At 40.8% G+C, this 14,442-nt stretch overlaps 1 protein-coding gene across 49 annotated transcripts in view; it reads left to right on the top strand.

Moving 5' to 3' along the window:
* The window catches only part of amph (amphiphysin), a 132,207-nt gene that overhangs the window by 55,312 nt on the left and 62,453 nt on the right, over positions 1-14,442 (top strand). For all 49 annotated transcript variants that reach the window (XM_090181731.1, XM_021612624.3, XM_090181733.1 and 46 more), the window contains exons 5-7: positions 8,122-8,217; positions 8,747-8,854; positions 9,265-9,350. In XM_090181731.1, coding sequence (XP_090037857.1) covers positions 8,122-8,217; positions 8,747-8,854; positions 9,265-9,350 — 290 coding nt within the window. The remainder of the gene's footprint in view (positions 1-8,121; positions 8,218-8,746; positions 8,855-9,264; positions 9,351-14,442) is intronic.

Raw genomic sequence — 14,442 nt, 5'->3', positions numbered from 1 at the left:
ATGGTCGATTTTTCAATGCGACCATATGTGATTGGCTAGGAGGGTTCACTCCAGATACTCGGAGGCTAGGAGGGTTCATTCAAAAGTCATGATTCTCTCTGGGGTTTTCATACCTGTATGTGAGTAATTTATATTGGGGGAGGCATGATCACTTATTAGTATTTATGATTTTGCTTTAGTCTGATATGAATCATGTTAGCCTAAATTCTTTCTTAATTTTTTTGCATCTCCATTAGCCGAAGCCACAGCAATCGCTATAGTCTTGTGGTCCATAATTATATTTTTATTCCATTTTTTAAAGGAGACAGGAGAGTCACTCTCCTTTCATATTTTGTTAAGCTTTATTGACAAAAATATTAGAAACAGTGGAGACGCAGTGAGAAGTAAGTACAAATGGATTGAACCCCAGTCTCAGGCAGAAAATTGCATATGTGCATGGAACCAGGAGTGTTACCACTGGACCACGGCTCCACACACTGTAGTTTAAAATTATCTAAAATGGTAGATAATACATACTGTATGTGAGCATGTTTCTATCTCGGCCAAGCATACATAGAGAATACATAGACAGCATAAAAAAAGGGGAGACCAACTCAATATGAATGTCTTATGGATCAAAGGTCAATTGATACTCACCAGACGGCTTGCTTGTTTATTTATCGACCGACGGCATGTGAGGTCCGGAATGAGACTGTTGAAGTCGGAAGTTTACATACACCTTAGCCAAATACATTTAAACTCAGTTTTTCACAATTCCTGACATTTAAACCTAGTAGAAATTCCCTGTCTTAGGTCAGTTAGGTTCACCACTTTAAACGATAGAATAATAGTAGAGAGAATGTTTATTTCAGCTTTTATTTCTTTCATCACATTCCCAGTGGGTCAGAAGTTTACATACACTAAATTAGTATTTGGTAGCAGTGCTACCGGGTAGCCTTCCACAAGCTTCCCACAATAAGTTGGGTGAATTTTGGCCCATTCCTCTTGACAGAACTGGTGTAACTGAGTCAGGTTTGTAGGCCTCCTTGCTCGCAGACACTTTTTCAGTTCTGCCCACAAATTGTCTATAGGATTGAGTTCAGGGCTTTGTGATGGCCACTCCAATACCTTGACTTTGTTGCCACAACTTTGGAAGTATGCTTGGGGTCATTGTCCATTTGGAAGAACCAGTTCCTTCCTCATGATGCCATCTATTTTGTGAAGTGCACCAGTCCTTCCTGCAGCAAAGCACCCCTAAAACATGATGCTGCCACCCCCGTGCTTCACGGTTGGGATGGTGTTCTTGGGCTTGCAAGCCTCCCCCCTTTTCATCCAAACATAACAATGGTCATTATGGCCAAACAGTTCTATTTTTGTTTCATCAGACCAGAGGACATTTCTCCAAAAAGTACAATCGTTGTCCCCATGTGCAGTTGCAAGCCGTAGTCTGGCTTTTTTATGGTGGTTTTGGAGGAGTGGCTTCTTCCTTGCTGAGGGTCCTTTCAGGTTATGTCGATCTATGACTCGTTTTACTGTGGATATAGATACTTTTGTACCTGTTTCCTTCAGCATCTTCACAGTGTCTTTTGCTGTTGTTCTCGGATTGATTTGCACTTTTCGCAGCAAAGTACATTCATCTCTAGGAGACAGAACGAGTCTCCATCCTGAGCGGTCTGACGGCTGCGTGGTCCCATGGTGTTTATACTTGCGTACAATTGTTTGTACAGATGAACGGGGTACCTTCAGGCATTTGGAAATTGCTTCCAAGGATGATCCAGACTTGTGGAGGTCTACAATTTTTTTTCTGAGGTCTTGGCTGATTTCTTTAGATTTTCCCATGATGTCAAGAGGCACTGCGTTTGAAGGTAGCCTTGAAATACATCCACAGGTAAACCTCCAATTGACTCAAATAAGTCAGTATTTGTTTGGGGGACACTCAGTCAGACTCTCTTTACTATAAAATTGGGGTCCCACAAGGGTCAATATTAGGCCCTCTTCTGTTTACCATCTATATAAATGATCTCCCACTTGCTTGCCCACAAGTTAACATGCAGTATGCAGACGATGCGGTTCTGTATGTACACAATTTTTTGGGGACAATTGGTTGTTAACAAGTTAACTGATGCTATGGTACATGTTTCTAAATGGATGACTAATTCTTGCCTGCATCTAAATATCGACAAGACTGTTTGTATGTACTTCTGTAAGAAATCCGTTGATTCTTCCCAACCAGCTGTTCATGTTATTAATGGGGGATAATCTGAATGTTGTGTCTAACTTCAGGTATCTTGGTGTAATTTTGGACTCGAACTTGACATTTAAGAAACATCTGAAGAAGGTTGTTAAGTTTGGATTATCCAAAGTTAGGTTTAAATTTGAATTGAAAGCATGGCTAAAATCTATCCAAACCTGTACACATGAGTTATCTATGGTTCCTCTATGTAAAATGACAGTTGATGATAGTGTTGTTGTTTTTGTTTGAATTATATATTATATATTATTGGTATGTTGTATTGTTTTAGTGAGTATTTGTATTGTGGTTGTGTAATTGTCCTTAGATGCCTTGGGACTACGGTTGCAAATTATCTTTTGGCTAAACCCCAGCACATTTACATGGTTGTTGCATTATTGTAATATTGATTCATGTGCATTATGCCCTATAAATAAATACACAGAACAAAAATAACATCAAATTGATCAGAAATACAGTGTAGAGATGGTTAATGTTGTAAATGACTATTGTAGCTGGAAACGGCAGATTTTTTTTAATGGAATATCTACGTAGGCGTACAGAGGCCCATTATCAGCAACCATCACTCCTGTGTTTCAATGGCACGTTGTGTTAGCTAATCCAAGTTTATAATTTTAAAGGCTAATTGATCACTAGAAAACCTTTTTGCAATTATGTTAGCACAGCAGAAATCTGTTGTCCTGATTTAAAGAATCAATAAAACTGGCCTTCTTTAGACTAGTTGAGTTTCTGGAGCATCAGCATTTGTGGGTTCGATTACAGGCTCATAATGGCCAGAAACAAAGGACTTTCTTCTGAAACTCATCAGGCTATTCTTGTTCTGAGAAATTAAGGCTATTACACGCGAGAAATTGCCAAGAAACTGAAAATCTCGTACAACGCTGTGTTGTACTCACGTCACAGAACAGCGCAAATTGGCTTTAACCAGAATAGACAGAGGAGTGGGATGCCCCGGTGCACAACTGAGCAAGAGGACAAGTACATTAGTGCCGTCAACTGGCAGCTTCATTAAATAGTGCCCGCAAAACATCAGTCTCAACATCAACAGTGAAGAGGCTCCGGGATGCTGGCCTTCTAGGCAGAGTTGCAAAAAAAAGCCATATCTCAGCCTGGCCAATAAAAATAAAAGATTAAGATGGACAAAAGAACAGACAACGGACAGAGGAAGATTGGAAAAAAGTGTTATGGACAATATAAGTTTGAGGTGTTCGGATCACAAAGATCTTTCGTGAGATGCAGAAAAAAATGCTGTATGAGTGCTTGACGCCATCTGTCAAGCATGGAGGAGGCAATGTGATGGTCTGGGGGTGGTAAAGTGGGAGATTTGTACAAGGTAAAAGGGATCTTGAAGAAGGAAGGCAACATCATGCCATACCCTGTGGTAGTTGGATCCAATTTCCTCCTACAACAGGACAATGACCCAAAGCACAGCTCCAGACTATGCAGGAACTATTTAGGGAAGAAGCAGTCAGCTGGTATTCTGTCTATAATGGAGTGGCCGGCACAGTCACCAGATCTCAACCCTATTGAGCTGTTGTGGGAGCAGCTTGACCCTATGGTACGTAAGAAGTGCCCATCAAGCCAATCCAACTTGTAGGAGGTGCTTCAGGAAGCATGGGGTGAAATCTTGAGATTATCTCAACAAATTGACAACTAGAATAACAAAGGTCTGCAAGGCTGTAATTGCTGCAAATGGAGGATTCTTTGAGGGGGACAATAATTATTTAAATTAAAAATCATTATTTATAACCTTGTCAACGTCTTGAATATATTTCGTATTCATTTTGCAACTCATTTCATGTATGTTTTCATGGAAAACAAGGACATTTCTAAGTGACCCCAAACTTTTGAACGGTGGTGTACATAAACAGCATACATAGAGCATACTAGACACTGACCCATTTCCTGAACTGAGTCAAGTCAAGAGGACAATAGCGCCCCGACAATATCCATCAATATTGATCATGGGAGGAATAAATGATCGTTTTGGAATCATTTGGCTTTATTGAAAGCAGTAAAGAGATATGATACCAACTGAATGAATTTCTGCAATATTTAAAGTGGAACTGACAGTGTTTTAGCAACATGAAAACGTATTAAAATCATATACACCCACAGGAAGAACGAGCACTTACATATGGTCATTTTCGTAAATTCATAGAATGTTTGGGAATGTGAACATTCTATAGCAGTATACAGTGGGAAAACGGCCATGCGTTTGGATAATAAATAGACACTGCAAGAAATAATAAAAACATCTGTCTTGTCCAGGACCGGAGTCTTTCCGCAGACTAGTGCACCATAGCTACAGTAGGCCTATATGCAAATAAGCCATTTGCCATCATTCACTTTCAACTGGACTGGGTGTTTACAGGCAATAGCAACAGCGCGATTTTAGATCATTAGAGCGCATTTTCCAAAAGCCACTTGAATGTATTTCTGCTAAAATGTAAACACCACGGGAGTCCTCTTACATTTGGGAACTTCAGTCCTATTGATCACACAACCATGACAAGGTAGGCTGTCTCTCCCTCAATTGCCTATGCAAATCGACAACAACAAGATCAACTATTAGCTAGACAGAGCGAGATAAGCTAAACTCTAACGAGGGAACATTAGATAAACCCTTTCAAACTTTAAGCTTGTTGGCCATCAGAATTGCACTGAAACGATAGGGAATAGTAAGTAGCCTGCCCGTCCTTCTGCAGCTTGCCTGCCAATGCATGCTTGTCCCAACCTATGTTTTGACAACCGAATGGGAACGTGCCTGCCTACCCGCCCATTTGATCAATGCCAAATACATTTGATGGACAACTAAGAGATATGCTAACTGTGGATAAGTCTTTCAAGTTCAGCATAGCTAGCTTGCAAAGCGATTCACATTTCTTGCTAGCTAACCTAATGACACCTGCATTTCTAACTACTGTAGCCAATGAAAAACAATACGAGGGGAAAAAGTCAAGTCACTCACCCACTCCTCCAATGGCATCACATCCTCGCAGCAGCTAGCTAGTTAGCTAGCTAGATAACGACCCAAACTGCCAATTGTTTTTTTAGAAAATGAATGGCCCTTTTTAATGCCCACTTTTGTACATAGGATGCTGTACGTAGCATTTGAACATATTAAAACAAAGCAGAGATACATAATATTTGTTTGAACTTTCGTGCTATGCATGCAGATGTACATAATACACTACACAGTATATACACAAGTATGGATACCCCTTCAAATGAATGGATTTGGTTATTTCAGCCACAGCCGTTGCTGACCGTTGTATGAAATTCAGCACACAGCCATGCAATCTCCATAGACAAACATTGGCAGTAAAATGGCCTTGTTGAAAGTCACTGAGCCCATCAGTGAGGCACCGTCATAGGATGCCACCTTTCCAACAAGTCAGTTCGTCAAATTACTGCCCTTCAAGAGCTGCCACAATTAACTAAGTGCTGTTATTGTGAAGTGGAAACGTCTAGGAGCAACATCGGTTCAGCCGCAAAGTGGTAGGCCACACGCTCACAGAATGGGACCGCTGAGTGCTGAAGCGAGTAGCTCGTTAAAATTGTCTGTCCTCGGTTGCAACTCTCACTACCGAGTTCCAAACTGCCTCTGGAAGCATCGTTGACACAATAACTGTTCGTTGGGAGCTTCATTAAATGGGTTTCCATAGCTGAACAGCCACACGCAAGCCTATGATCACTATGTGCAATGCCAAGCATCAGCTGGAGTGGTGTAAAACTTGCCGCCACTCTGTAGCCGTGGAAACGCGTTGTCAGAAGTGATGAATCACACTTCACCACCTGGCAGTCTGACAGACGAACCTGCCCGAATGCATAGTGCCAACTGTAAAGTTTGGTGGAGGAGGAATAATGGTCTGGGCCTGTTTTTCATGGATCGGGCTAGGCCCCTTAGTTCCAGTGAAGGGAAATCTTAACACTACAGCATACAATGACATTCTAGACGATTCTGTGCTTCCAACTTTGTGGCAACAGTTTGGGGAAGGCCCTTTCCTGTTTCAGCATGACAATGCCCCCATGTACAAAGCGAGCTAAATACAGAAAAGGTTTGTCGAGATCGGTATGGAAGAACTTGACTGGCCTGCACAGAGCCCTGACTTCAACCCCATCGAACAACTTTGGGATGAATTGGAACACCGACTGCGAGCCAGGTCTAATTGCCAGACATCAGTGCCCGACCTCACTAATGCTCTTGTGGCTGAATGGAAGCAAGTCCTCGTAGCAATGTTCCAACATATACTGGAAAGCTTTCCCAGAAGAGTGGAGGCTGTTATAGCAGCAAAGTGGGGACCAACTCCTTATTCATGCCCATCATTTTGGAATGAGATGTTTGACGACAAGCAGGTGTCCACATACTTTGAGTCATGTATATCAGCGAAGATTCGTTGATTGACTGTATTTCTGCCCAATGACCACTGATCTTCTTGAAATCTAGCTGGGTAGATAGCCAATGAGCTGAGGTAAACGCCAGTATGTGATGGTTATGGGTTGGACCACCATCCCTTGTTTGTAAACGCACGCGTAACAAACTTCATTCTCGCCATTGACCATCAGAGCAGTTGCAGTCACGCTTGTTACGCACAGCAGTGTTTTGGAAAGTAGTATTTTGGAAAGTGTTTTTCCTAAGCAATGTGCTTAATATAAGGAAAGTTGAGACATAAATATAGTAGGCCTAGCCTATAGAAAGCTGATGGGATCCTCCTATTTTTAATAGAGGCCATCACTGTTTTCTCGCTCAATTGCATAGCCTGTAGAAATGTTGCACAGCTCATGGGCTCTCATGAAGTGTTTGATTAGATTTTCGATGACATTTGCATTGATATCAGACTGATTAAAGGGACATTAGAGTGCTGAGTACCAGGCAGTTAGCACGTTTGGTAGGCTACTATTGACCATCAGCATCACCAGAGCTTGGAGAAACCTAATTATCGTGACTAAACGGTCACGTGGAATTTGACTGTCTTCATGACTCGTGACCACCGGGGTGGCGGTAATATGGTCACCGCAACAGCCCTAGGTGTGAAGGCTTTCTGAAGGCACTGTATGTTAATTAATCTCACTCACACTTGTTGTAGGAAGAACATTGTGTATTTAGTTAGCATCCACCTTTTCATTTACCCCCTTCATCACTGTAAACAAAAACCTAATTAAAATGTAATTCTCTCCCGAGTCCTCTGTGCCGATGGTTTTCTCTATCATAGGGATACAATCACTGTGATGGGATACAATCACTGTGATGGAGTTGAATCTATTGGCACTGATATCACCCCATAAAGCGGCTTGACAACATACATGAAGACAAACCCTTTGGGAGTCTGTGGAAACAGGGACACTGAGTGTGTGATTCTGAACATGAGACAAAAATAGAAACATTATTTGAATATGTATGTACACTATTGCAAGCTAAATGCACTACTGAGCCTTTGCATAATACAGATACTGCTTTTGAGGGACATTTCACTCTTAAATTAAAGTTTGTCAGATGCTTTCAGATCTCAAAAGTAGACAAATGTTGCGATATGTCAACATTCCAGACTATCTGTTGTGTAGACGCAGCAACTGTATATGCCTCAATCCCAAATTAATGGAAAAGATTGGCGCCGTCTTAACTTTCTGGTTTATTTATATTTTCTATTCATTTGTGGTGTAGGCATATGGCTGGATCTACATAACCGATGTTATGGGATGTGGTTTCATCTGGACATTAGACTACTTTAGTGTTCTAATCATGTCTAAAACTTTAATTTGAAAGAGTCCCTTTCTAATGTCCCTTTAAATGTTGGTAGACTGTATATTACACCATATGACTTAACTACCTGTTCTCATCTTGTTCAGCATCTGGCTAACTGAAATGTTTCTCTGAGTCTCTCTTTTAGAACTGTGATGTCTTATGGGAGGACTTCCATCAGAAGCTGGTTGATTCATCACTTATCACACTGGACACGTACCTGCAACAGTTCCCCGACCTCAAGGTACAGTGTACTGCATAAAAACAGCTTAGCCTTGGCTCTGTCGTCATAGAAACTAATAGCAGTCCTTGGCTACACGAGTTGACTCTTGCCTTTGACCAACTCAATCAAATTGATAAATGTTGAAACACTAGCTATGTATTTGTCATTTATTTATCCAATATTGTTTATAGTACAGCACTATTTGTAATAAATTAGCTATTGGTGAGAAGTTTGACTAGGTTAATCTCTTCCGGCATATTCGTAATATGCTCACGGTCTCAAAGACTTAGAGAGATTTCAGGCTTTTGTCCCTGTGGCTCAGTGTGCATCCCAAATGGCACCCTATTCCCTATGTAGCGCACTACTTTTGACCAGGGCCCAATGGGCCTTGGTCAGAAGTAGTGCACTATAAACGGAATAGGGTGTCATTTGGGACGCAGCCTCAGAACGGGTGACACCTTTATGCTTGGAACTTTTGCTTAGGGGAAGGACTTTGTGTACTACTGTATTGTGTTAAAGACCGGTCCGTGTGGTAATTACTCACCGTCAGATCCGTGTGGCGAAAAGAAGCAGAAAGCTAATTGACTACGATAGTGCACGGCACCATCTCGAGACCATTCAGGCGGTGGTCAATAGAAGTGATCGGAAGGTCTCCAAGGTAAGTCCTGTGCAGTAATGCAACAATGTGCTATTCTGTCCGCCTTTACCATTGTAGTGAAAAATGATTGAGAAACACAACTCTTTTACTAAAACGAAAATACCTCATATGCTATAATAGTTCACCTTTCCAATAGTTTTGTGATGTAAACCCAACAGACTAGAGCCGTTTAACAGCAGCCTAGTCTCCAACCATAATTGAAATTGGGTGTTCATTAACATACTGTACGTCATGTTATGTCATTCTTATGGCAGTCTTCTAAGAGCATCACGACAGTACACTACGGGTAAAGTACTGTGTCTCAAGTGTAAAAGAGGATCCTTGTGCAAAGCAGTTCATCTTCAAGGTGCTGGTTATGGCAGGAAAGAGATGTTAATATTTCCCCCCTCGTTATGTATTTGTCTCTTCAGGCAGAGGACGAGTTGAAAAAAGCCCAGAAGGTGTTTGATGAGCTCAATGTTGATCTGCAGGACGAGCTACCAACTCTCTGGGACAGGTAAACTAAAATCAACACCTGGGTCACATTCACTAGGCACCAAACGGAAGGAAATAGGCCAACATGGAGAGGGGCCTTACCTGATTTGTCCAATAAGAAGCACTGTTTTTGTTTTCCGTTGCAAAACGTTTTGGTACGATGTGTACTAATTAATACGACCCTAATTCAAACGTATAGATAAACCAACGTTGTGGTCTTTATGCTGTAGCTCCTCTTCCCATGGTCAATTACAAATCAAAACTAATGGTTTCGGGTACTGTAAAAAAAAAATATATATATATATACTACAGTACTATTATGCAGTGTTATTTTTTTATTGTTGTTGTTATTGTTCTATTCTAGGTGCTTTAACATATAAATCCTTTAAAGTCGTGAATGAAAATGTGTTAATCATTTTACATCCATCCCAAATGGAACCCTATTCAGTGCATAGTGCACTACATGTGGGCCCTGGTCAAAGTAGTGCACTAAATAGGGAATATGGTGCCTTTTGGGACGCAACCCAAGATTTCTTCTATAGTTCTTAGGTGACTGTCAGTCGGGATGTGACTCTAGATACTTTTATTTCTCTCTGTCAGTCTCTTGTGATGAAGTCCATGTATATCCATGGGTCAACAAGTCTCCATAGAAATGCCTAGACCAGAAGATTATTCCCAGAAAAAGCACTATTTTAAAACGGTTGATATGATCATTATTGTAGCCAAGGTATTAGCTTGTGTCTGTGTTTGTCTGTCTATCGTACGTTTGTTTGTTTAAAATAGTATATTATACTGATTTACTTTTCCTATATGTGTGAATGACAGTCATGATGTACAGAATAATGTACATTTAATAATGAAATGTGAATGGAAACAATGAATTGTGGCTTTACAGCTATAGAAAGCCCTAAATATGAGTATTTCCTAGATTGAGAGATTCAGTCTAAGCACCACCATTAGGATGAAAAATAGAATTCAACACAGCATAATAATATCATGGTGCATTCAGACTTAGGGGATTGCCTGAAAATGGGCTGACAGAATCACAATAATAAAATCAGATTTCCTTTTCGTCGATCTCTGTTTCTGTCAGATAGAGGGACATGCAGTTAAACTAGTGGTGAGATAAGGTGTTAAGGAATTGTATCTGTTCTGGGGGAGAGATATTGTCCATTTTGTTCTGTGTGTGTGCAGGTGTCCTCAATGTTCATATAACATGTTGTTTTTCCTCCTTATCAATGAGGTAGCCAGTCTCACACAGAAGGCTAAGCAGAATTGCCTTGTGACTAAGGAAACGCCTAACCAGATGGTGACTAGCTAGGTTGCCAACTGGAGCCAACTGCTATTGTGCAATGAATTGGACTGTTAATATAGCTGTCTATTTAACAAAATAGACCTGTCTTCCAAAATCTCTCTAGAAGTTAAGAGGTGTTCACCATATCCAAATTTAAGACTGGCCAATAAAAATAACTGCATGTGTAGTGGATCCGGTGTAGCGGTCTAAGCTTCCGATACCGGACCACATATGCTCCCTGTAGACAGAGGTCCCAGCCCCATCTCGGCTACCCTCTCTACATCTCCCTCTGTACTGACAAAAATCCTTTAAAAAATATACATAAGGAGGACCATATTCTAAATATACGAAAGCTGTGGGATTGGATTTCCTTAAGGGAAAATCTTTGGGGAAACTTTCATTCTAGATATTTTTGAACGTTGAATGCCTGGAGATTGGAGTAGTGATTAACATCAAGCATTCTGATTTAATTTAGGCAATGACTGTACAAATGGTTACTATAATCTGTTTTTGCCATTAGGATGGTCGCATGCTGCCTCTTATGTAATTGTCAGGTTCACATTGTTAGGTGTGACTGTCTAGCATTATCAAAGCACATATAGTATACTGTGCTTTTAGTTGATTCTGATTGTTCTTAAGTTAAAGATGTTTGTGTATCTGGACTCTAGATCAAGGATCAAGGAATTCAAGGAATTCAAGGAATTGAAATGCAATTACTGTACTGAAGATTACTCATTATTCATGAATGAACTTCATTAAAGTTTCAAATAATTATTTTCCCTCATCAATCTACACAGAATGCCCCATATTGATAAAGTGAAAACAGTTTTTCTACAACTTGATTTGAGTCCAACTGTGGTAAATTCAATTGATTGGACATGATTTGGAAAGGCACACACCTGTCTATATAAGGTCCCAGGTTTGACAGTGCATGTCAGAGCAAAAACCAAGCCATGAGGTCGAAGGAATTGTCTGTAGAGCTCCGAGACAGGATTGTGACGAGGCACAGATCTGGGGAAGGGTACCAACACATTTCTGCAGCATTGAAGGTCCCCAAGAACACAGTGGTCTCCATCATTCTTAAATAGAGGACGTTTGGAACCACCAAGGCTCTTCCTAGAGCCAGACGCCTCTGCCAAACTGAGCAATCCAACCTGACAGAGCTTGAGAGGATCTGTAGAGAAGAATGAGAGAAACTCCCCAAATAGAGATGTGCCCAGCTTAGAGCTATAATCGTTGCCAAAGGTGCTAGGTAGTAAAGGGTCTGAATACTGTGATATTTCATTTATTTTTTTAGAAATTGGCAAAAATTCTACAATCCTATTTTTGCTTTGTCATTATGGGGTATTGTATGTAGAGATGAGGGGAAAATATATTTAATCAATTTTAGAATAAGTCTGAAACGTAACAAAATGTGGAAAAGGGGAAGGGTTCTGAATACTTTCCGAATGCACTGTATGTGCTGTGGGTGTGCGTCGCAGTGGCAGACTTACCATTAGGCAACTCAGACAATTTCCTAGGGCCTCACCTCATCAGGGGGCCTCGTGAACTTGGCATAATTTCATTTAATAATACGTACAGTAATAGAAGAGCTAAGACTCTTTCTATTTCCCTCAACAACGCTTACAAGCTAGCTGCGCAGGACACGTTAGAAGGGAGTGTGACAAAACCGCAATTGAAAATAATGCATTTATTTTATTCTACACACACAATTATTACCTGGCAGTCTTTCCAATACCAAATAAAACATTGTTACACCTTTCCCATATTCAAGTAATTTGACATATTTTCTTATTAGCCTTATGAACATAGAAACTTGGTTGCAGTTTGTATCTGTGCTAGAATGGTTAAAAATCTTCCAAAATATAGGTACTGGTTGATATTCAAAATCAAAAATCAAATCACATTTTATTAGTCACACGCGCCGAATACAGTGAAATGCTTACTTACAAGCCCCTAACCAACAATGCAGTTTAAAAATATGAATAAGAAATAAACCAGATAGGACCATTATCATTTCTAAATACATTCTATCATATTCAAAAAATAACTGCCTTTCTTCTGGCCCACAAATTGCTTTCAATAACAAAAAAATTGGTTTGTCCCTCCGTTGAAATGATGTGGTGATGTAAAGACCTTTACTATTTTCAGGAAGCCTTTTCATTCTGCTTCGTTCAACTAAAAAAGCCAGTTCCGAACAGCTCTTCTTTCAGTAGCCATGATTTTGTTGAACAGTCATGGGGGCCTACAAATCCCAAAGTCCGCCCCTGTTTGTGTGTGTATGTGTGTTGCCATCTTGAGCAGCAGTGAGCAGCACACTGGCTGCTCACTGGAGAAGAATGCTTGCAGCCGTGGTTACCTAATCTGTCCAATGAGAAGGCATCCTCTCTACAATGCCCTCTAGCACTGCTCTACTCATGGATGGGAATTGCAGTGCTTTTATTTTTAGCCCTATCATTATAATGACAGTCATCCTTTTGTTAAAACATCTGCTTCAACTGCTGAGCTACAGTATATGTGTTCAGGATATGTGTCAGAATCAATTCAACCCCTGTATGTGTGAACAAATGACCACAGGTCTCCTGCCTGCTTCATTGCAAAATGACAAGAGTTGAGTAGTGCTAGACGGCATTGCGGAGAGAGGATCCTCACAAGGTCAACACAATGTTTGCTGTACACTTTGGTTGACCTTTTTCTGATATTGGCACTTGTTGCTTATATGTTCAGCAGGAAGATGTGCTATGAGTTCACATAAATAGCAGCAACAGATCGCAATTTAAAATACATATCTAACATTTTGCGAACTGGTTGTTAAACAATGTATCAATCAATCAAATGTATTTTTTAAAGCCCTTTTTACATCAGCAGTTGCCACAAAGTGCTTTACAGAAATCAAATCCCAAAGAGCACAGTGGCCAGGAAACTCCCTAAATCAAATTTTCAAATCAAATGTATTTATATAGCCCTTCGTACATCAGCTGATATCTCAAAGTGTTGTACAGAAACCCAGCCTAAAACCCCAAACAGCAAGCAATGCAGGTGTAGATGCACGGTGGCTAGGAAAAACTCCTTAGAAAGGCCAAAACCTAGGAAGAAACCTAGTGAGGAACCAGGCTATGTGGGGTGGCCAGTCCTCTTCTGGCTGTGCCGGGTGGAGATTATAACAGAACATGGCCAAAATGTTCAAATGTTCATGAATGACCAGCATGGTCCAATTATAATAAGGCAGAACAGTTTAAACTGGAGCAGCAGCACGGCCAGGTGGACTGGGGACAGCAAGGAGTCATCATGTCAGGTAGTCCTGTGGCATGGTCCTAGTGCTCACGTCCTCCGAGAGAGAGAAAGAAAGAGAGAAAGAGAGAATTAGAGAGAGCACACTTAAATTCACACAGGACACCGAATAGGACAGGAGAAGTACTCCAGATATAACAAACTGACCCTAGCCCCTCGACACATAAACTACTGCAGCATAAATACTGGAGGCTGAGACAGGAGGGGTCAGGAGACACTGTGGCCCCATCCGAGGACACCCCTGGACATGGCCAAACAGGAAGGATATAACCCCACCCACTTTGCCAAAGCACAGCCCCCACACCACAAGAGGGATATCTTCAACCACCAACCAAATCCCTAGAAAGCAATAACCATGTATAGGGGACTGTAGTTAAACAGCGTTTTGTATCTCTGACTACCAGTTTGATATGGTTTTATTTTTTTGAAAAGTGTATGAAAAGTATATCATTATGGTAACTGTTCATTCGAATGTATGGAATTCTTCATTCTAACAGCATTCGCCTTACAGCGAGGCTGTCCATTTAAG

This window comes from Oncorhynchus mykiss, chromosome 8, assembly GCF_057628025.1.
Source record: "Oncorhynchus mykiss isolate SJ-2025 chromosome 8, ASM5762802v1, whole genome shotgun sequence".
NCBI lineage: Eukaryota > Metazoa > Chordata > Actinopteri > Salmoniformes > Salmonidae > Oncorhynchus > Oncorhynchus mykiss.
This window is presented reverse-complemented; position numbering and strand designations above follow the sequence as displayed.